At 36.9% G+C, this 25,000-nt stretch overlaps 1 protein-coding gene across 2 annotated transcripts in view; it reads right to left on the bottom strand.

The window, feature by feature from the left end:
• The window catches only part of GPHRA (golgi pH regulator A), a 52,497-nt gene that overhangs the window by 5,792 nt on the left and 21,705 nt on the right, over window positions 1-25,000 (bottom strand). The window contains exons 4-10 of one of the 2 annotated variants that reach the window (XM_037039070.1): window positions 24,532-24,638; window positions 24,039-24,140; window positions 12,776-12,896; window positions 12,064-12,144; window positions 7,228-7,337; window positions 5,118-5,212; window positions 4,118-4,210 (exon numbers count right to left, since the gene is read on the bottom strand). In XM_037039070.1, coding sequence (XP_036894965.1) covers window positions 4,118-4,210; window positions 5,118-5,212; window positions 7,228-7,337; window positions 12,064-12,144; window positions 12,776-12,896; window positions 24,039-24,140; window positions 24,532-24,638 — 709 coding nt within the window. The remainder of the gene's footprint in view (window positions 1-4,117; window positions 4,211-5,117; window positions 5,213-7,227; window positions 7,338-12,063; window positions 12,145-12,775; window positions 12,897-24,038; window positions 24,141-24,531; window positions 24,639-25,000) is intronic. The other variant, XM_037039071.1, reaches the window with a different exon arrangement.

Genomic DNA, 25,000 nt, shown 5'->3' with positions numbered 1-25,000 from the left:
GTGTGCAGGGCGGAGGGGAATGAAGGGGGGAAACAGGACAACTGTAATGTCATAATCAATAAAATATATTTTTTAAAAAAGCAAGTGATGGCTGGATTTCACCTGTGGGCTGCAGTTGGCTGGCTGCTGGTCTAAACATGCCAATTAAATAGCAGATATGGTCAGACTGAATAAAAAAGGAAGACTCAACTACATGACTCTTTAAGAAACCCACTGTAAATATAAAGATACAAATAGGTTAAAAGTACTAAAAAAGATATATTATGTCAATAGTAATAAAAAGAAAGCTGGAATGTTTATATTCATTTATATCAGCAAAACAAATTTCAAAGCAAAAAATATTGCCAGGGATTAAATGGGTCATTTCATAATGATAAAAAGGATCATTTCAACATAGGGTAAATAATGACACTAAATATGTATATACTTAATAAAAGAACTTTAAAATACATGAAACAAAAACTGACAGAACTATAAAAAGAAATAGACAAATTCACAACTAGCTGGAAATTTCAACACCCCTCTCAATAACTGGTAAGAAAAGTAGTTGAAATTCAGTAAGGATATAGAAAGCTTTAACAATACTATCAAACTTGAACTAACTGACATTCATAGAACATTCCAGCCAAAAGCATAACTCATAACAGGAAATAAAAAGATAAATTGGACTTCATCCAATCAAGAACTTCTGTTTTTTTAAAGATATTGTTAAGAGAATGAAAAGCCAAACTACCGACTGGAGAAGATACTTGAAAATCACATATTTGATAAAGAATTTTCACCATACACAAAAAATAAATTCAAGGTGGAAAAAATACTTAAATATAAGTTGTGACACCATAAAAGTCCTAGAGGAGAACATAGGTAGGAAAATCTCAGATATTTTATGCAGCAATATTTTCACTGATATGTCCCCTAGAGCAAGGGACATAAAGGAAATAAACAAATAGGATCTCATCAAAATAAAAAGCTTCTGCATGGCTAAAGAAAACATTAGCAAAATGAAAAGGGAACCAACCATATGGGAAAATATATTTGCCAATGATACCATGAACAAGGGATTGATCTCCAAAATATATAAAGAACTCACATGACTCCACTCCAGGAAGACAAGCAACCCAATTAAAAATGGGCAAAGGCCTTGAACAGACACTTCTCCAAGGAGGACATACAGAGGGCCCAGAGACATGAAAGAATGCTCAGCATCACTAGTCATTAGAGAGATGTAAATTAAAACCACAATGAGATACCACTTCACACCAGTCAGAATGGCCATCATAAACAAAGCAGCAAACAATAAGTGCTGGAAAGATTGTGGAGAAAAGGGAACCCTAGTGTGAATGAGAATGCAGACTAGTGTAGCCACTGTGTAAACAGTATGTAATTTCCTCAGAAAACTGAAAATGGAACTGTCTTTTGACCTGGCAATTCCACTGCTGGGAGTATACCCTAAAAATCCTGAAACACTAATTCAAAAGATCCTATGCACCCCAATGTTCATAGTAGTGCAATTTACAATAGCCAAGTGCCTGAAGCAACCTAAGTGCCCATCAGTGAATGAATGAATTAAAAAACTCTGATATATTTACACAATGGAATACTACACAGCAGAAAGAAAGGAGCTCCTACTCTTTGCAACAGCATGTATGGAACTGGAGAGCATTATTCTAAATGAAATAAGCCAGGTGGTGAAAGATAAATACCATATGATCTCAACTGTAAGTGGAACCTAATCAACAAAACAAACAAGCAAACAAAATATAACCAGAAACCTTGAAATAAAAAACTGACAGTAACCATATGGGAGGAGGGAGAATAGGGGAAGGTCCACCAAAGAACATATATAAAAGACACATGGATAAAGCCAAAGGAGGTAGGTTCAGTGGTGGGTGGTGGGGATGGGTGGGGCAGGGGACCATGGTGGGGTGAAAATGAAGACAACTGTACTTGAGCAACAACAAAAAAGAAAACACACATTTAAAAATTGGCAAAAATATGAATAGATACATCACCAAGGAGGATGAACAGGTGGCAAACAAACATGTGAAAAGTTGTTCAACATCATTAGACATCAGGGAAATGTGAATTAAATTCAATATCATCTCATACCTATCAGAATGTCTGAAGTTAAAAGGACTGACCATATGAAGTGTTGATGAGGATGTAGGGTAACAGACTCTCATACACTGCAGGTAGGAATGTAAATGGTACAACCTCTTTAGAAAATTTCGGCCATTTCTTCACAAACTGTCATATAATTTTGCTATTTTATACCTAAGTTTTTTTCTCAAGAGAAAAGAGAACGTATGTCCATATACAGACTTGTGCTCAAATGTTCATAGCAGCGTTATCTGTAATATCCCCAAACTGGAAACAAAGAATATCCATCAGCAGTAGAGGAGATAAACAAATCGTAGTATACCCATACCATGGAATACTACGCAACAAAAAGAATAAACTATTGATACACATAACATAGATGAAACTTAGAATAATTATATTGAGTAAAAGATGTCAGACAGAAAAAGGGTATATACTATAAGATTCCATTTATATAAAGTTCTGGAAAATAGAAACTAATGTATAATCACAACAGATTAGTGGTTGCCTGGGGACTGGGGGCGTGGGAGAGGAGCTACAAAGGGGTACAAGGAAACTTTTAGAAGTGACGGGTGGGTATTTTCTCTATCTTGATTATGGTGATGGCTGTTGCACAGGTATACATTTGTCAAAGCTTACCAAATTATACACTTTAAATATGTGCAGCCTAATGAATGCCAATTATATCTCAATAAAACTGTTAAAAAATGATGTGTTTCCACATCACATTGTTTGGGAGAGGGGTTGAAGAGCTGGGTGAAGGGATTAAGAAGTACAAATTAGCAGTTACAAAATAGTGATGGGATGTAAAGTATAGTATAGGAAACATGATCAGTAATATTGTAATAACTGTGGGTGGTACCAGGTGAGTACTAGACTTATTGGGGGGAAATCACTTCATAAATTATATAAATGTCTAACCACTATGCTTTACATCTGAAACTACTATAATACTGAACCTCAACTGGAAAAAAAATGCTCCCCTAAAGGCTGCATCTCAGGAAAAAGCTTTCAGTAGCTTAGCTAATTGGACACACTATCTTCATTCATCCTCTCCCACTGAATGAACTCAGATTTAAAACTGTCATCTGAATTTGAATTGACATCAAATTATTATAACATTAGGTCCGTTAAATCCAGAATCCTGCAATGATCAAAATTAACTACAAAGCTCCTCCTGGTGCAAACACAGTCCCAGCAGAAAGGTTACCAAACCAGAAAGTTAAGTCAGCTTCTTCTTTTTTTTTAGAAATATTTTATTTATTTATTTTCAGAGAGAGGGGAAGGGAAGGAGAGAGGGAGAGAAACATTGTGGTGTGGTTGCCTCTCATGTGTCCCTCACTGGGAACTGGCCTACAACCCAGGCATGTGCCCTGACTGGGAATTGAACTGTGATCCTTTGCTTCACAGGCCCATGCTCAATCCACTGAGCTACACCAGCCAAGGCAAGTCAGATTCTTCTATAATCACACTGAAACCCATTAATACCTGCAGATGAGTCACAACTAAGACAAATAAAATGCCATAGAGAATAAATATTAAGGGAGAGCCACAAAAGAATAAGATTGATAAATGCAAAGGATGAATTTATCTATAGAAATACATTTTACAATTTACTTTGGACTTCATTTTTAGGTATAAACATATTACTAAAAAGGACAGGTGGCTTCTGTTCTGCACTGAAGGTTGAGTTACATACAGTTACATACTCATGAATAATATGGAAAGCAGAGTGTAAAATAAACTGTCATATTTGCTTCATATATTTCATAATTTAAGACCTTAATTAATGATTTCTGACACAAGAAAAATGCAACCTCCCTTCTTTAAGTGACTTAAAAAGGAGAAAGGAATAAGAGAGACTCAAAGATGTGAAAGATCACATTCTCTGTTAACACTAGGATTTGAAAATTAGGTTGGAATGTAGTCCAATACCTCAATTAAACCCACTTTTCTCTTTCAGCCATTATCAGGGTAAATTACCTAAACTGTGACAGTTAAAAAATAATATGCTTACCATGAAAATTTTCCAAACACAGTAAATAGAAAAAAAGTAACCCAGAAAATTAAAATATTTCCCCTTGAAAGTTTTGGAGTATTCTATTCTCTCCTGGGGGAAAACAAACACAAAACACGGTCAGTCTCAGTTAAATGTAAACTTATATTTAACAAAAATAAATTACTTGTTCAGGCTAAGTTACACACACACACACACACACACACGATAATACTAATTTAAAATAATACTAGTAGTGGACAACATTTACTGAATGCTACTTTCAGCCAGAATGTGAGATAAACGCCTTGCACCCATTACCTTCTTTAATCTTTATAACTCTTTTTGGGTTATATTATATCACCTTAATTTTACAGATCAGAAAACTGAAGGTTAAGAGTTTAAATAACTTGCCCAAGGTTATACAGCTAGTGAGGAGGGGAAGTTAGGCTCAGGTCTATCTGTCCCCAAAGTTTATGTTAACCTCTATCCTATAGGGCTATTGCTGTGAAGTGATCCTCAAAAAGGATTAAAAAAGTTGGAACAACCTTAACTAGTATATTTTTGCATATTTAAATTATATTGCATTTTAGGTATAAATAAAAAAGTTACTTCTTGTAGTTAGGCCACTTCTCAATCTGGGTCCTTTAAAATACAGCTAGATCATGACAGAAAAATGTCTTATTGCTTTTATAAATTGTAAGGGAATAAAAAGCAATCAGAGGAGCAACCATCTTGATCCTGGGTCAGCGAGAAGTGGTGTGTGCCACCTTCTTAGATGTTGAAAAGCCTCTTTTGACTATCCTACTAATTTCTATTACTGAGTGTTCCATTAAGGATTTTGCTAGTGGTGGGAGCAACGTCACGAAGAGTGAAGATTTCTAATGCTTCATGGCTAATATTTAAGCTATGAGGTGCCTCTTGCACTGCTTGGCCATAGAGGACGCTAAAAAGCTACGTAGTCTTGTTCTCTCTTCAATCATACTGACAAAAAACACACTTCAGTTTCCTTGTTCTATACCTTGGTAGCATATAGATCAGCTGTTTCCAGAAAAAGCTGCCTGCTTAGTTCTTCCAAAGCATCCACTTCCTGCTGAATAAGAGTAAGATCTGGCACAAAGTAGGAATCAAGGTTTAAACCACACAGAAGTTTCAAGAAATAGAAATGAAGAAAGCATACGCTTTTGGTATCTCTTAGCGTGGATCCTAGGAACCACTTGTATTTTCAATTTCCTGCTTCATAGCCAGCAGTAGTACTTCAGACCAATTTTCCCAACCTCCAACACAGGTGTGTAAAAGCTTCTCCATCAAGAGCATCACCACCAAACATCCTACCACTGTTTCTTATTAACTCAAGTAGCTCAGACAGATGGTTTTGTTTATTTTTTTGTTTAATCTAGTTAGTTAGATTAAGTCAAATGTAATCTTGGAAATCTCAAGTGGTTACAAAGTAAGAAAAACACGTGTAATATAGTATACTTTCTCATAAATTATCTGAATAAATACTATATTGGAAAAGGGGACTAATATTTACTGAGTTCTAATACAAGCTATGATTTATGTCATTTCCTTCTTTATTTCTTTAGAGACATTATCTTATATTATTCTTATAATACTCCTGTGAGATAGGTGTTATTGTCCATATTGCAGATAAGTAAAGCTCAGAGAGTGAAATAATTTGCTGAAAGTCGCACAGCTAATAGGTGTGGATGCAAAGTCAGATCTTACTCTAAGGCCTGCTCTTTCCCTTACACTATGTCACTTTCAAGAACTCAGTGAGATCAGGCTATTATTGTCTCCAGTTAAGAAAACAGGCTGAGAGAAGTTGAATCCTGGTACTTTTGTTGAATTGATTTAGTGTCACTAAGATAGCTGAAGCCTAAACTTTGGCTTTCATAGATTTTTAAGTAATAAAAATAATAAACACAGCCCCTTCTAAAACAGAAACATTGATTTTAATCTAAATCCTTTTTCCTCTGTGATTTTCTCCACAATTACACAAATCAGCACTTCAGTTCCTTTCTCAGTAGTGGCTGGCATGGTCCAGCCACCAAACAATAGAGTTTAACGAGTTAACATGTTTGCCCTCTCATGATTAGATAGTAAACTCCTTGAAAAGTGAGGCTGTATTCTGTTCATCATTTTAGATGTGAAATAACTGTTTCTTGATTAAATTAATTTAAAGTTAATCCATTCCCTAACCCCCACCCCCCACCTCTGGTCATCCTGCATTTCTTTGGTCTAATTCTTATCTGCAGAAAGACATGTCATCATTTAGAGCAAGAAAAGATTACATCCTTTTCATTAATTGAAGCAAAAGAGAATTTGGATTTCCTCAGGCCAGAGCAACAGGAATATACTAACTACCCTACTCCTGGGCCCCCAATGTTTTAACTTGAGAGCCTGATAGCCACAAAGAGATTTGGTTACTCAATTTGGAAATTAGTTTAACACTGCAACCAGGTGAGCAACAATAATCCATTAAACCCAATCTCCTTGATTTTTAAACCAAAAAGGTCACTAGAGATACACAGCTGCTTAACATTTGCTTAGGAAAATTGACTGTTTTTAGAAATAGGCCCTTACCATCTTATATACAGACCATACACTTTAGAGAGTCATTATGTTTTATAGTTGTTTTTCAGAGTCGGAAAATGTAGTAGTGTAATGGAAAGAACTAAGAAAGAGAGACCACAGTTCTGGTTCTATCTTTGCCACAAGCCACTGGGTGACTTAACTTCCTCTGGGTCTCTTTTCTCATCTGTAAAATGGAAAGACTCACTTGTTAGAACCCGTCCAGCTCAAAGACAATGCTTTTACAATTTTAGGATCATCTATGGGTATTGGAAAGATGACTACACACAATTTCCTAAGCCTAGCCCTGGCCTGCTGGACTATGGATGCAGTCAGCTACCTTAGAAGAGACTATCCTAAACTACTTTTTTCTCTTGCCCTTGGTCCAGAGTTGAGAAAAAGAATGTATGGTGACAGCTGAGTACTAGACTTATAAGGGAGATCACTTTGTAAGTTATATAAATAGCTAATCACCATGTGCACACCTGAAATTAACGTAATATTGAATGTCAACTTTAATTTAAAAAAAAAGAATTCAGCAGAGGGATAAAGGATACTTTCACTTCCTGGTGCTGAAGTAGTAACACTTCTGATCATTCCCCAGAATCCTGATGGTTTGTTATGTACCTCCCCCTTCTGGAACATAGTTCTCCGTGTCATTGCCATCCTGAAATGAAAAACAACAAAACAAACAACCAAAAACCAAAATATCAGCAAGGAACCATGAACCCTCATAATCCATTCTCATTCACTGTCCAGTCTTATTACTACCTCTGCCTCTTTCATCTGCTGAGGCGTTCATGGAAGTATGACAATTCTGGAGTCCCACTTTTTCACACCTTACAACTGAGGGGAAACTGTACACCCCCCAAAGCAATGAGGCCCAAGTGAAGATGGCAGAATTTGGAGTAGGTAATAAGTTTGAGGAATGGCTCTGCCACTCAGAAGCTGTGAGACCTTTAACTTTTCATTTCCTCATCTCTGGACAGTTGTGCAGATCAATGAAATGATATAAAAGAACTCATGTTATAAACAACAAAGTGCTATACACATATTAATAATGATCACTATTATCACTTAAAGACAAAGTAATAGCTAACACATCCAGCTAAAGGACCAGGTACAGAGTAGGAACTCAGTATTTCTTCCCAGGAGAAAAAAGAAAAAAACCTCAGCAAAGTCACACAAACCTGGACTCTTCTAAAGCATCATTTTCCCTCCAACTCCAATCTTCTCCCACCACTGAGTAAGTTAACAGGAACTATTATGCCGTCCCTTGTCCTCTTAATCTATGGAGAACCAACCACCTCAGTAGTAGCTGCTTGCATGTTCCAGCCTACCAACATAGGTATTAAGAACAGGGTCTTTGTGAGGAAAACAAGATCAGTTGTGCATAAATGGTTACTTGAAGGGCATAATGGGCCAAAACTTATAGGCCTAAAATAAACCAGTATGAATCTAATAAAAATAGAGTAGTGGGACTAAAAAAAAAATTAACTCAAGGTAGACATTTTGGGATGACAAGTGTTGAGAAGAAAGAGACAGTATTGGGTATTTATATTTGGGACCAGTGCAAATAATACCAATGGCATTTCTGTGGTCTAATTTTTTTAAGCTATTGGTATTAACAATAAAGAACATTAGGCCATGTTTGTTTAATTACTTCCTTCTCAAAATGACCTTTGCTTGGATACTAAGTGAGTGGAATATAGTTCCAATTTGGCTCTTTCTGCCTTTTCTTTTAATTATACACACACTCACTGTAACTCAGCATTCCTGGAAGATATAATTAATAACCAAGAACAGGCTCAGACGTAGGGAGATTTTGAGTTAACAAGACTTATTACATTTAGCTTTCCTATTTTCATAGTTGGGAAAACTGGAAGAAGTATAAGGAAGAAATTCTATCCCATTCATTTAAATGTTCACTTCATCTTACCATATTGGGTTAAAGGAGAGGCAGTGAGGATAGAGGGCGCAAAGAGCACATTTCTATTGTCCTTAGTTTCAATTCTACAATACAGCAAACACAATGACTGGCTGTGGAGTAGAAGTGGTTAATTATGTGAAGGTGACTGACACCGAACTGTGGCCCCATAACAGAGAGAGAGGTATGATCACGAGAACTGAGTTGGCTGCATATGGACAAGCATGGCCTTGTTTTAAACAATTCACTTTTATCATCTGCCTCTAAACCAATTTTTCTCTTATTAAATAAGCTGCAGATAAATACTAACTTTTAATAAATTAAAAAAAAAGAAAACATAACAACAAACTTCCTGAAAAAGGAAAAAAAATAAGGTCCTATAGAAGAAGTTGACTTTTATCTTGAGCTTCCCTTCACCATTATTACTACTACCACCATGATCATCATCACTACTGCCTCTTTATATAACAGGGCTAGGTAAGAACAATATGCCTATTATTAGCTGAATGCCTTTTAAAAACTTACAACCTGGAAAAACATATACACTTGGCTGAGGTTTGGTGGTAGTCTTCAAGTGAAGAGGCTGAAAATTGTTTGCTATGGTTTAAATATGCTACCCTACTATTTTCTGGTCTCCATCATTTCCAGTGGGAAGTCAGCTATTACTTTTTTCTTTTATTTTTATTTATTTATTTTTTTTTTTAAAATATATTTTATTGATTATACCATTACAGTTGTTCTATTCCCCCCTTCAATCCCTTCCACCCGCACCCTCCCTCCCCCACCATTCTGCCCNTCAGCTATTACTTTTTTCTTTTAATTAAACATTTTATTTTGAGATAATTATAGGTTCACATGTGGTTATAAAATAATAGAGAGAGATCTCATGCTTTCCTCAAACTTCCCCAATGGAAACATCTTGCAAATTTGTAGTACAATATCATAACTGGGGCATTGACACAGATACAACTAAGTTATAGAACATTTCGATCACTAAGGATCCCTCATGCTGCCCCTGGATAGCCCATTTTCCTCCTCCCACCTCCAACCCCTCTCTAAACCCTGGCAACCATGAATCTCTTTTTCCATTTCCATTTTGTCACTTCAAAATGCTATATGAATCATACAGTATGTGTAACCTTTGGGGATTGGCAATTTATCTCAAGAGTAGACCCCCTTCTAGTTTTTGCCCACATTTTCTTAGGTTGTCTGGTATTTACTTTGTATATGTATTGTTTAGTGATGAGACAGATTTGGGCAGTTTATACCTAGATTCTATTGATTGGTTGCCTCCTGTATGAGCCAGGGGATTGAACTTGAATCTTTTGATGCATGGGATGACATTCAACCAACTGAACCACCTGGCTGGGGCTATGCTTAGATTCTAGCTCTTATCCTTCTGCATTTCTCTTGCTTCCAAAAATTTCCTTTCAGACTTCCAGTTACTTTGCTGATTTGAACTCTATCAATCTGAATACCTGAGTGGATGCTGGGAAGGGTGGATGGTAGTTGAAGAGCACCCCTGGGCAAGAAAGCCACAAACATGCCTGACACTCTCCTCAAATTTCTACTTGTCTTTGTTCATTTCCTGGTGTTTTCAAGTGTTTGTTTTTTAAATAATTTTTCCAGTTTTTATGATTTTCTGTAGAAGGAATTGCTTGAACTCTTTATAGTGCCATTCCTGGGAATTTCCTCTATTATGGTTTAATGGCAGCTATGGCTGGGTGTTGAAATTTCACCAGTGAGTATATTTTCTCCCTATCCCCATAAATTTTCAAAAGAGAGACTAAAATATTCTAACTCAAGGATAGAGGTTAAGATTTTTTCTTCAGAGGAATAGCTTGTATTTAATTTTTACATGTTAATAGACTATAGTCTTTTTTATACATCACAAATATAAATTCAGAATTTGTCAATTGAAAGAGAACCTATAGACACTTTAGTCAACCCTGTCATTGTACAAAGAAAGAAACTGAGACAGTGTAGTATTTGCTCAAGATCAATTAGACAAGTTCATTGTAATGTGATTGTTTAGCTCAAGTTCTTTTCATTATACCATGGTGTAGTTGAACAGCTGTATTTCCTATCTTCCATGAAACCGTAATTTCAAAATTGTACTAGTACTGGTTGTGAAGACTATATTTCAGCTATATCATAGATTACCAACATAAAAGCTTTAATATCTGTGTCACCAGGAGAACAAAACAAAACAAACACTTAATTCTCTCAACCAGAAAAAAGCTGAAAGGCTTTCATCACTTAGCCAGCATGCTCATACTATCTGAACTAGGGTTTTTAAAAAAATATATTTTATTTATTTATTTATAGTCATTCATGTAAAATAAAGAATAAATGTAGACAAAATATTTTTATAAACAAATGTATGTGAATCTACTTTCAATATCCCAGTAAAGATATATAGAAATGGAGAAAAATAATTAGTTGGTAAATCTGGGCCTCTTTATCACTCTAATGTCTATTGTTATCTCTTACATCAACACTTCTTTGACTTGACTATGGGTCTTATTAAAAAGTGATGAAGGAAGAAACATGAAATGCAAAAACACTCACATAATTTAAATCCCTATGTCATTATTTTTATATGGGTTATAATAACTTTAACAAAGACAGCAGATTAATAAGCTTCATGAACGTAGAAGTTGACTACCCTGTTCATCTTTGTATTTCTGTGTACTACTCAGCATTTATTACAGTGCCTGGAATAAACTAGGCTTTCTATAATTATTAAGTGAATGAATAGATGAATGAATAACTGAAGGCAAAGGATTAAAAGCAAATGATTATCCTGTAGAGATTATTAATAAGTTCAATAGTTCTCCTTAGCTATGTATAATTCACTATTCTAAGAACTTTATATGTCAGCTCATTATTTCTATTCTACAGATGAGGAAACCAAGACATAAGGAGAAAAAGTAACTAATATAAGGTCCCTACAAGTTGTAGGCCAAGGATTCAAATTCAGACAGTCTGAATCTAGAGCTTATGCTTTTACCCACTGTGATATAAATTTCTAGAAATACCACTTTGAAAACATATATTTCAAACACTTTTTTAATATTTATTTTTTAATTTTTTTCAAACACTTCTAAAATAATAAAAACAACAATAGCTACAGACAAAAATTTTTTTAAAGTAGAGAAAAGAAAGTTGAAAAGTCATGAAAAACTTTGTGAAAATTCAGGAGAATAGACTTTTAAAACATCCAGTGTAGACTACCTTCAATATAAAATATTCTAAGGACTTATCTCAAGAGAATTTATCTAAAGTCAGGAAGTAGGTTGTACTTGAAATTTTTCTCTCATATAGGGCTAGATATTAAGTCTTTGATGATAACTTATAATGAAAATGAGGAAGAGGAAATTCCCTGTTAGCATCAATTCATAGCCAAGTTTTTTGTTTGGAAATTCTAACAGTACAGGTTTTTTTTAATGTGTTGATTTCTTACCTTTTCTTTTTGCTTATGATCATATCCATAGTTTGGAGCAGTCGCCGTTCCAGGGATAGAATATCTATGTCAGTCACATTCCTATAACAAGCACAAATTATTAGCAATGTTTTGGGGTCCCATCCTTGGGAATAATACAAGGCAGCTAGAGAAACACATAAGCTTCAATGTTACCCAGCAATTCAAGAACCTGTCTCTCTAGAAAATATTAAAATGAGCAAAAAAGCTTTGCTGTCATTTTTTATAGCTAATAGTTCTGCGGTCTCAGGGTAATGGAAGGTAACTAGCTCTTTCATAGCCTTTCTTTGCTTTCATTCAGTGACATTTATGATGCATGTGTAAGCACACTTTTCACTTGGCATTTGTCCTCTACTGTTCCACTTTTTTGAGGAACTAATTTGTTGAGATTAGCTCACATTACTACCCTCTAGAAATGTGCCTTTAAAAGTGGGGTGGGTTGAGTAGGGGGTGGAGAGGGTCAAATTGAAATTACCATTAAAATAAATAAATATATTATTTATAAATAAATAAAGTTTTATTGCTTCTATTGCTTGCCTTTATTTTTCCTACATTTATTTAGAATGATTCCTAGTAAATGCCCATAAGGACAGAGGAAAAGAATAGAAGGGCAGTGTTGCAGGTACACTTAAGTATTAATGATGGTGGCATGAAGTAAGGGGGAAAAAAGAAGAGAGACAAAAGTTCTCATTACCTGAGGAAGTAGGACATGTAAGTGTATGGACAGTTGACAGCACCAAATCCAGAAAGCAGAGCCACGAGAGTCACACCAATAACACCTACCCGGCTGATGAGCTGTTCTATGGACAAGATTCCTGAAAACATCAAAGTGCATTAATACCAGGTAATAGAGATGAAAATGGCTTTCACCTGCACTGCAAAAGGAAACATCACTAAAATTTTATCAACCATTACATACAACTAACATACAGAGGCCAGATTTTATTACTGTGTAGATAATCTATAATAAATGTGTAAGAGTCTATTGATTTTTCTTCTATTTCGTATGCTTCCCAGAATCTTCTCTATTATTGGATGATGGTAATAATAAAATAAGAATAATGACCTAATTATAAATAATACTATTGACTGTTTACTCAAGGTAGTATGAACTCTAACAAAGCAAAGTACTTTCAGTATAAGTTTTAGCCAAACAAAAAAACCCAACAGAAAAATAGGAAAGTAAATTTTCTGGAAGAGTATATATGGCAGGTAGCAACTTCTGCTCTAGTCACCTTCAAAATATATATTCCGCCCTTAGGTCATAAGCTCTTTAGTTTATGTTATTCATTTTTTTCTAACCTAAAGTAAACAATTTTATTTATTTATAAGTATACTTTATTGATTATGCTATTACAGTTCTCCCTTTGTTTCTCCACTTTATCGCCCTCCACCCGGTACCCCTATTGGCTCCACCATTCCCCCACCTTTGTTCATGTCCATGGGTCATACATGTCTTTGGCTTCTCCATTTTCTATATTACACTTAATACCACCCTCTCTATTTATATCTATTATGCTCCTTATTCCCTGTGCCTTTTCTCCCATTCTCCCTGCTCCAGATACCCCTCCTTATGATCTCTATTTCTGTGAATGGGTTCCTGTTCTAGTTGTTGGCTTAGTTCTTTTTTTTTTGAGGTTTGGTTGTTGACAACAGTGAGTCTGTTTTAATTTTACTGTTCGTATTTTTGATCATCTTCTTTTTCTTAGATAAGTCCCTTTCACATTGCACATAATAAGGGCTTGGTGATGATGAACTCCTTTAACCTGACTTTATCTGGGAAGCACTTTATCTGCCCTTCCATTCTAAATGATAGGTTTGCTGGATAGAGTAATCTTGGATGTAGGTCCTTGCCTTTCAGGACTTGGAATACTTCACTTCCTTCCAGCCCCTTTCTGCCTGCAAGCTTTCTTTTGAGAAATCGGCTGCTAGTCTTATGGGCACTCCTTTGTAAGTAACTGTCTCCTTTTCTCTTGCTGCTTTTAAGATTCTCTTCTTATCTTTAATATGGGGTAATGTAATTATAATGCACCTTTGTGTGTGCTTATTTGGGTCCAACTTCTTTGGGACTGTCTGAGCTTCCTTGGACTTCCTAGAAGTCTATTTCCTTTGACAGATTGGGGACATTCTCCATTATACTTTTAAGTAAGTTTTCAGTGTCTTCCTCTTCCTCTTCTCCTTCTAGCACCCTATGGTTCAGATGTTGGAAAATTTAAAGTTGTCTCAGAAGTTCCTAAGCCTCTTTTTTTTTTTAATTCTTCTTTCTTCATTCTGTTCTGGATGAATGTTTATTTTTTCCTTTTGTTCCAAATTGTTGATTTGAGTCCCACTTTCCTTCCCTTCATGGTTGGTTCCCTGTATATTTTTCTTTCCTTAACTTTGCACAGCCTTCACTTCTTCCTTTTGCAACCATACTCTAACATTTCTGTGAGCATCCTGATCACCAGTGGTTTAAAGTCTGCATCTGATAGGTTGAGTATATCTGTGTTAGTTCTTTTTCTGGAGTTAGTCTGTTCTTTCATTTGGGCCATATATCTTTGTCTTGGTGTGCCTGTTCTTTGTAAGGGCAGGAGCCTTAGGTATTTGCCAGGGTGGAGCAACTCCACATTGGTCCGCTGTTGCACTCTATGTGGGTGAGGAGTCAGAGAGGGAACAACACCACTTTCTTGGCTCTCACCCTACTTTGTCACTTCTCCTACTTCCTACGAGAAAATTGTGCCCTTTCAGCTGCTGCCCTGGTGGGTGGGTTTGTTTATGTTCTAGGATACCATGGGCCTCTCCAATGGATTCTCCTATGAGACTGGCAGTTTCCCTGCTGTTGCAACCCCCACAGGTTTTTATAACCTGAGGTTTTGAGGCCTTATTTATTTATTTAAATATATTTTATTGATTATGCCATTACAGTTGTTCTATTCCCCTCCTTCATTCCCCTCCACCCTGCACACCCTTCCCCCACCATTCCCCCCTTTGGTTTATGTCCATGTGTCACAAATTCTTTAGATTCTGTATTTCCCATAGTATTCTTGCCCTCCCCCGTCTATTTTCTCTGCCTATGATCACCCACCACCCACCGCCTAAGGTACAGAGAAGGTACTTATTCTCTGTACCTTCTCCCCACTTCTCCTCCTCCCACTCCCATTGCTAACCCTCCATGTGTTCTTCGTTTCTATGGTTCCACTCCTGATCTAGCTGTTTGTTTAGTTTGCTTTTGTTTTAGGTGTGGTTGTTAATAACTGTGAGTTTGCTGTCCTTTCACTGTTCCTATTTTTTTATCTTCTTTTTCTTAGATAAGTCCCTTTAACATTTCATATAACAAGGGCTTGGTGATGATGAACTCCTTGAATTTGACCTTATCTGAGAAGCACTTTATCTGCCCTTCCATTCTAAATGAACGCTTTGCTGGATAGAGCAATCTTGGATGTAGGTCTTTGGATTTCATGACTTGGAATACTTCTTTCCAGCCCCTTCTTGCCTGTAAGGTCTCTTTTGAGAAATCAGCTGACAGTCTGATGGGAACTCCTTTGTAGGTGACTATCCCCTTATCTCTTGCTGCTTCTAAGATTCTCTCCTTCATTTTAATCTTGGCTAATGTAATTATGATGTGCCTTGGTGTGTTCCTTCTTGGGTCCACCTTCTTTGGGACTCTCTGAGCTTCCTGGATTTCTTGGAAGTCTATTTCCTTTGCCACACTGGGGAAGTTCTCCTTTATTATTTGTTCAAATAAGTTTTCCACTTGTGGCCGTTTCTTTTCCCCTTCTGGTACCCCTATAATTCGGATGTTGGAACGTTTAAAGATGTTCTGGAGGTTCCTAAGTTGAGGCTTTATTTCCCCACGTTGGAACTGTGGGTTGCACAGTCTGTCTCGCTCCCCAGTTGTTCGTCACAGTTTATGTGCACGGGAATATGGGACTGCCCTGTCCGCCAGCCACTGTGCCAACTGCTTGGTCCACCAGCTGCAACCTTGCTGGGTGTCATCTCTGCCACGGCTGTCCATCTCCACCCCTCCTACCAGTCTGGATGAATGTTTCTCTTTTAACTCCTTGGTTGTCAGACTTCCATACAGTTTGATTTTCTGGAAGTTCTGTTTTTTTTGTTTTTTATTTTAAAACTGGTTGTTATCCTTTTGGTTTTGCAAGGAAGTGAAGTGTATTTACCTAAGCCTCCATTTTGGCCGGAAGTCACATGTTATTCACTTTTGCCAGCACAAGTGCACACTCATCTAATAAATGGGCTGAATTTATAGATGAATAAGTAATTCAAAGGAAAATACATGAATTTTAGATTATTGGCTGTATTCTAATTATCACTACTTCTTTATTTGAGAATAGTGAAAATCAACTAAGTAGTTAAAATAAATGCTGCCATTGATGCCTTTGGGATAAATAAGAGAAAGCTATGCTGAAGAATAACTCAGATCATTTGGTGCCACACACAAAAAAAGTTTTAATTTGTTGTTCACTTTCCATTTCTAGTATAGACTCTACTTCAGCCATTTACTTCTATGGCCAAATGCCAGGGCTGCCATTCAAGAATTCTCTTAGCTTTGAAACAAAAAATTTCAGTATTTGAGTCCCCATGGTCCTCTATTTCCACCACACCATTTTAGAACTCTTTGGGACCCCTGGTCTCCAGTCTTTTGCTTTCCCTTACCTTCCATGTCCTTCTTCACTGACCCTGGACTTCAGGATTGCTTGCTTCAACTTCTCTCACCAGGACTCTTAGTCCTCTACTCTCCTTCAGAAATCACTAATCCTGCAAATACTCAACCCTAAATCAATCGAATACTCTGCCTTTCCATGCCCATATCTGAGCTGCTTAAATCTGCTAAAATGCATACTGATACTGGTGCCATTACCAATTTACGGCCTCCAGTTTTAACAGAGTTTACAACACTACTGAGGAATCCCTTTCTTGCTTTTGGTCAGCCATCTCTTTCCACTTCCCTCAGCAGATATTCTTTAACCTACTTTTTCAATCTTTGTTTTCCATAGCTAATGCCTTTATTATATAAGACATAAGTTAGCAGAAATGAACCAACTCCACCCTACTATAAATATTACATTGGCAATCATTCTCCCAACTTGTCCCCCCCAGAATATGGTGCTTAAAGCTAAGACTTCTCTACTTGTGTGTTTTTTTTCAGGGCTAAATATATCTTATTGATTATGCTATTTCTGTTGTCCCATTTCTTCTCCCCTGTATTCCCCTCTGCACTGTAACTACCCCACCATCATTCCTCCACCTTAGTTCATGTCCATGGGTCATACATGTAAGTTCTTTGGCTTCTCTATTTCCAGTACTATTAACCTCCCTCAGCCTATTTTGTACCTACCAATTATACTTCTTATTCCCTGTACCTTTTCCACCATTCTCCCCACTCCCTGATGATACCCCTCCATATGATCTCTATTTCTGTGAATCTGTTCCTCTTCTAGTTGTTGGTTTAGTGCCTTTTTTTCTTTAGGTCTGGTTGTTGACAGTTGTGAGTTTGTGTTAATTTTACTGTTCGTATTTTTGATCTTCTTCTTTTTCTTAGATAAATCCCTTTAATGTCTCATATAATATGGGCTTGGTAATGATGAACTCCTTTAACTTGACCTTATCTGGGAAGCACTTTGCCCTTCCATTCTAAATGATAGGTTTGCTGGAGAGACTAATCTTAGATATAGGTCCTAGCCTTTCATGACTTCAAATAGTTCTTTCCAGTCCCTTCTTGCCTGCAAGATTTCTTTTGAGAAATCAGGTGCTAGTCTTATGGGCATTCCTTTGTAGCTAACTCTTTCCTTTCCTCTCGCTGCTTTTAAGATTCACTCCTAATGTTTAATCTTGGGTAACTTAATTATGATGTGTCTTGATGTGTTCCTCCTTGGGTCCAACTTTGTTGGGACTCTGAGCTTTCTGGACTTCCTGGAAGTATATTTCCTTCATCAGATTGGGGAAGTTTTCCTTCATTATTTGTTCAGATAAGTTTTCAATTTCTTGCTGTTGTTCTTCTCCTTCTGGCACCCCTATAATTCAGATACTGGAATGTTTCAGGTTGTCCCAGAGGGTTGTATGTCTCTCTTCCTTTTTTGAATTCTTGTTTCTTCATTCTGTCCTGTTGGATGTTTATTTTTTTCCTTTGTGCCAAATCACCACTTTGAGTCCTGGTTTCCTTCCTGTCACTATTGGTTCCCTGAGTATTTTGCTTTATTTCATTTTGGGTATCTTTGTTTTTTCATTTTTCGACCAACTTCAATCATATCTATAAGCATTTTGACTATCAGGGCTTTAAATTCCCCATGAGATAGACTGGTTATGTCTTCATTGCTTAGTTCTCTTTCTGAGGTTTTGCTCTGTTCTTTCATTTGGGCCTTTTTTCTTTGTCTCAGGGCACCTGTTAAGTTGTAAGGGGGCAGGACCTTAGGTATTCACTGGGGCAGGGCAACCCTCTTTGCTGTACTGTGGTACTCTCTGTGGGGGAGGGGCCAGAGAGGGAACAATGCAGCTCATCTGCTTATCTCTAGTCCACTTTCCAATGAACTCTTGTGTGAGACTGGGAGTTTCTCCCACTGTGGCAACTGACGCAGTCCATGGTCAGCTCTGATTCTCAGTTTTGCCTTCAGGCAGCTCTGCCTGCAGTCTGCCACCTCACCGTGGTTTTCTGAGCCATCCCTACCCTCAAGATCCACCATATGTCCATGGTTTTTCTGAGCTGGCCCTGCCTGCATGGCCTCACTGCAAGTTCTTGATGGTCCAGTTTGATTTTTTCTTTAATTCCTTGATTGTCGTAGTTCCATGCAGTTTGATTTTCTGGTGCTTCTGGTTGTTTATTGATTTTAGATGGGTTGTAATCTTCTTTTTGGTTGTGCGAGGAAGCGAAGGTTTTCTACCTATGTCTCCATCTTGGCTGGAATTGAACTTGTTACTCTTAAGGGTCAAGTATGTTTGACATCTGAACATTCAGACATAAAAATCAAAATGTTTATTTACTGGAGCACAAAGCTAAGACTAAAACTAACACTATCTCCCTACCTCTTCCTCTCAGTGTGTTCTTCAGGATATTCTCATAGAATTTAGAAAAAGGAATAGATTAAAGTACATCAGATGTGATGGTTTTCTTTTTCATTTGGGCAAGATCTGGCATCACTGGTCATATGAGCTTACTGCTGAAATGGAAAAAGCTGGAGAATGGCATCGTAGTCACATCTTTGGACTGAATATGAGATTGTGCTATCACTGTAAGCAGCCCTGGGGTCCTTTTATAACTCTTTTCCCTCATTTCTAACATCAGAAACAAATTTGTTTCTTTGTGGGTTTTTTCAAAATAGTTTATGTGAAAGCTTTATTATCAGGGCCTCTCTCCCCAAATCTATCCCTACACTGCCATGGGCATTCTGACCATACTAGCAAATCCTAAATTCCTGTCTAGAGTGTTACTTACTTTCCTGAACTCATCTACCACCTTGGTGAGGCAAATTTCTTTTCATTCACTGATTCAATAAACATGTGCTAGTTTGCAGTTTCTAATCTTAGGGAACTCAAAGGTGAATCAGGAAGTAAAAAAAGAAAACAAATAATGATAATTTTTTTAATTGTTGTTCAAATATGTCTCCAGTTTCACCCCCCAAACTCCCCTAATCCACCCCCTGTGACTTTGTCAATGTGTCCTTCATACATGTTCTTTGATGGCCCCTACCCATGTAATTATAAATTTAATAGGTGATATACGTACAGTGAGCCAGGAGCAATTAATATACCCTAATGATAGCCAAGAAAATCTTCTTAGAGGAAGTGACAAGAGTTGACTATTGAAAGAATAAGTAGAAATTTTCCTTGTAGGCATTACATAGGTATACAAGGGGTGAGAAATTGTCCAGGCTGATAGAACAGCTCTAGAAACTTCAAGTAATTTGGAAGGACTGGAGAACAGACACATAGAGAAAGTCAGACTATGGAGGGTCATGCTGAGTTTGAGTGTTTTTGCTAGGCTGGTGTTTCTTAATTTTTTGGTCTTCTTTAATGTTATCTGAAATTTCAAAATAGTCTGTAAAATATACAGTTGTTTATGATATTGCATATGCTTACAAAATTGCACATTACCTCAGTTCCTCTTGCAGGAGAGTCTCGTGACTCCCCTCTCAAATCCCTGCTACAGGTAATGAGTGGACATGGAGGATGAGAGATAAGGCAGATTCTAGACACTTATTCATTCAACATTATTCTAATAGTTTTCTAGGATTTTTTTATAAGGGTCAAATTTTTATTTTCTTGTCCTGTATCCATGTTTTTCTCCCTTGTGTTTCTCTCTCTTTCTACTAAGTATATTTTGTTGATTATGCTATTACAGTTGTCCCATTTTTTCCCCTTCATTCCCCACCCCCCCATTCCCTCCAGAAATACCCCCCTTAGTTCATGTCCATAAATCATACAAGTAAGTCTTTGGCTTCTCCATTTCCTATACTATTCTTAACATCCCCCTGTCTATTTTGTACCTACCAGTTATGCTTCTTTTTCCCTGTACCCTTTCCCCCCATTCTACCCCTTCCTCTCCCTGCTGATAATCCTCCATGTGATCTCCATTTCTGTGAATCTGTTCCTGTTCTAGTTCTTTGCTTAGTTTGTTTCTGTTTTTTTTAGGTTCCGTGGTTGATAGTTGTGAGTTTGTTGTCACTTTACTATTCATAGTTTTAATTTTCTTTTTCTTAGATAAGTTCCACTTACATTTCATATAATAAGGGCTTAGTGATGATGAACTCTTTTAGCTTCACCTTGTCTGGGAAGCCATTTATCTGCCCTTCAAATATAAATGATAGATTTGATGGATAGAGTAATCTTAGATATAGATCTTTGCTTTTCATCATTTTGAATACTTCTTGCTGGTCCCCTCTTATCCTGCATGGTTTCTTTTGAGAATCAACTGATAGTATTATGGGAATTCCTTTGTAGGTAACTCTCTTGCTGCTTTTACGATTCTCTCTTTATCTCAGCTGGTAATCTTATGGGAACTCCTTGTAGGCAACTCTCTTCTTTTCTCTAGCTGCTGTAAGATTATCTATCATTTTAACTATGATGTATCTTTGTGTGGCACTCTTTGTGTCTAACTTGTTTGGGACTCTCTGAGCTTCCTGGACTTGTATGTCTATTTCCTTTGCCAAACTGGGGAAGTTTTCTTTCATTATTTTTTCAAGTAAGTTTTCAATTTCTTGTTCTTCCACTTCTTCTTGCACTCCTATTGTTCAGCAGTTAGTATGTTTAAAGTTGTCCCATAGGTTCCTAGGCCTCTCCTCATTTTCTTTTTTTTAATTCTTGGTTCTTCTTTCTGTCCCAGGTGAATGTTTACTTCTTTCTTTTGTTCCAAATTATGATTTGAATCCTGGCTTCCTTCCTTTCACTGTTGGTTCCCTGTATATTTTTCTCTATTTTACTTTGTATAAGCTTCACTTCTTCTTTCCATATCTTATCATTTCTGTGAATATCCTGATCAGTATTTTGAACCCTGCATTGATTGGCTAACTATCTCTGTGTCACTTAGTTCTTTTTCTAGAGTTTTAATCTGCACTTTTGTTTGGGCCATAACTTTGTCTCCTCAATTTAGCAGCCTGTGTTTCCTTGTATTAGGTAGAGCTGCTTTGACTCCCCATGTTGGTGCACCTGTTATGTTGTAAGGGGCAGAGACTTTGGTATTTGCCAGGGCTGGGCAACGTGCTTTGCTGCTTTGTGGTGCTGTCAGTGGGGGACGGGTCAGAGAGGGAACAATGCCACTTGCTCGGCTCTCACCCTGTTTCTAGTCACCTCCCCCACTTCTCATTAGCAACTGGTGCCCTTTTAGCTGTTGCCCTGGTGCTGATTCCCTAAGTGGGTGGGTTTGTGTATGTTCTGGGACCCAGTGGGCACTTAAATGGACTCTTCTAAGAGACTGGCAGTTTATTCCACTGCCCCAATCCCCACTGGTTTTTACAACCAGAGGTTCTGAGGCTTCATTTTCCCAGTGCTAGAACCCTGGGCCGCACTGTCTGGCCTGGGACAGGGATCGCTTGCTTCCCATGGTTCCTGCTAGTTTTTATCCATTGCACATGAATGTAGGACCACCTGTTCTGCTGGCAGCCACCTTACCACTGCAGCCTCAGCATGCTACACCATGTCCTCTCTACTCTGGCTTCCCATCTCTGCTCTTCCTACTCACCTGGATGAATGATTCTCCTCTAAATCCTTGGCTGTTGGACTTACATACAGTTTGATTTTGTGGCGGTTGTGGTTATTTTTTGTTTACAATTGGTTGTTATCCTTCTTATGCTTGTGCGAGGAGGCAAAGCATGTCTACCTATATCTCCATCTTGGCTGGAAGTCTAGCATATTTTCTTATACTACAAAATGTGATAGAAAGCCAAAAGTTCTTTCCTAGATTTCCTCAAAGGTAAGTGTCAGAATGACACTTAGGCTGCATCAAATTCACATGCCCAAGTGAGATCTCAAATGAATAAATAAGTATTATGGGAATAATAAGAGCATTTGGGGGATGGAGCAGCCAGGGCAGAAGTTCTTCTGTCTGGCCCCTGATATCACAGGTCCTGAGAGGCAGGTGATAACTTCAGTGGGATTTTTTTCTAGTTTTACTACTGCAGAATTTCTGTGGTGTTCTCTTCACTATATACCATTTAAGCTTGATGTCTCCACTTTCCTAGAAATTTTATAAACTCCCTAAAGCCCAGTAATAGATCACTTTATGCTTTACACTAGTTATATTTGAACTAGTTATATTCTGTTTTCTGCTATAAGAATCTTGATACAGGAGAAAAGTGAAATGAATAGGGGCTATATCTAAAAATAAATTAGAGAACTCACCTGCAATAAACATATATATTTATATTTTAATATATTAAAACAAAAATCTTATAAATATAAATATATTAATATATTTATATTTATATTTAAAATATATTTATATTTATAAGATATATTTTTATATATTTATCACAGGTGAGTTCTCTAATTTATTTTAGCCAGATTTGTATATATATTTCTGGGGTAGTTCTATAAGGATTTGTTAGCCAAGATATTTTTGTTTATTGTTTTTAGCACAGAAATTTGGAGTCTGTTCACAGCCTATTTTTACATTTAAAATAAACTTTGTGTGAGGAGAGATACTTTTCCCTAGAAAGGTTTTCTATTTTTAATAATTTTGAGTGTTTCATGTCACTGCTATTTCCCAAAATACATAAACTCCCATCTATCGCCTTACCATGCTGAACACACCCAATTTCATCTGATCTCAGAAGCTAAGCAGGATTGGGCCTGGTTAGTACTTGGATGGGAGACCAAAATACATATATTCCCTAAAGATAATCTTTTAAAATTACTTATTTATTTATTTTTAGACAGAGGGGAAGGGAGAGAGAAAGAGGGAGAGAGAAACATCAATGTGTGTTTGCCTCTCACATGCCTCCTTACTGGGGACCTGGCCCATAACCCAGGCATGTGCCCTAGACAGGGAATTGAACAAGCGACTCTTTGGTTTGCAGGCCAGCACTCAATCCACTAGGCCATACCAACCAGGGCTAAAGATAATCTTTATCATCACTTTAGCAGTGACCATTTGCCTGTTGGATCACAGACCCCTTTGGGAGCTGGATAAAAGCTTATGGACAACCTACTTCCAAATACACGTATAAATGTATTCCCATAATCTGCTCAGACTACCAGGAGATTTAAGTTAAGGACACCTTTGTGTACTCCTTACTCCCCTGAAGTTCATTCACTAATCTAAATCTAAAATTTCTGCTCTGAAATGAAAGATATCTGTTCCCAAACCAGCATTTGACACACCCTAGGATGAGAAAATTTGGTTCATTACCAGAAAATTTTTAGAGACATAATTTGCTCTACTTCCTTCAATCAGAAGTTTTTAAAAGTTACTTTTTTCAGTATCAGAAAATTATAAACAACCCATTCCCCCTCCTCATCACATATATACTCACCGTGTTTTGGGCTAAGAATAGGAAATGGATCTCCTAGTTTCCAGAAGAAATACATAAATGTCAACCATAAGAGACAGGAAAAAAGCAGTCGCTGTTTATGCACTAAGAAAGAAGAAACAAGGCTGTAAAGTTAAATAGATACATGCTAAAGAGCTTATTCTACTTAAAAGATACGGAACACGCTAATTAATGTTTGGCTGGCTTGTTCACTTGGCCAATCAGTGATGGAACATGATAAAATTTTTAGAGAAAGCATCTTTACTGCCATATGAAAAACTGGCTGAAATAAAGATGAAGGAAATCATCTAATAGAAACAGAAATAGAACTGTGGCAGGACAAATAATCTTATCATTCATTTAATATTAATTTTGTGCCAACCTTTTAAAAATGCTGTGTATGAGGTGGCCCCAAAGAACAGCTACTGAAAGTAATATAGAAATGAAGCTCCCCGGCCTCAATCTATGTGCCAACATGAAAGGGTAAAATACTCACACAGTCGAATGTTGCTCACAATAAAATAGCCAATGTAAAAAGGCACCATAAAAACCAGGATCAGAAGAATTATGCACAGGTTCATTTTCCAGTGAAAATAGCGGGAGCTGAAATAGACGTCAAAGGCTATCACTAGGAGGGGAAGAAGACAGCAACTTTCATTCTCTTCAGTCTTCCAAAAGATCTCTTGCTCTTTGTACTTACTGAATATACCCCATGTAATTAGTCAACTAGGCTGTTACTATCTGCTCATTCATAGAGAATAAAAAACAAAGTTCTAGAAGGTATACATAATCGTGCATAAAAATTTCACTTATTAAAATGAGATCATTAGTGCTCTACTTATATTCAGAGTCAATTTATAATAGTAAACATATACTATTACAGGTACAATGACTATTTTTTCACTTACCACTGGGAGTCTTATTCCAAATGAGAATTAAAAAATAATAAATGTCAATAGTAATAT

This window comes from Sturnira hondurensis, unplaced genomic scaffold (genome assembly GCF_014824575.4).
Source record: "Sturnira hondurensis isolate 20B ecotype Veracruz unplaced genomic scaffold, ASM1482457v3 Scaffold0024990, whole genome shotgun sequence".
NCBI classification, from domain to species: Eukaryota; Metazoa; Chordata; class Mammalia; order Chiroptera; family Phyllostomidae; genus Sturnira; species Sturnira hondurensis.
The sequence above is the reverse complement of the archived record's forward strand: the minus strand, read 5'-3'. Positions and strand labels throughout refer to the sequence as shown.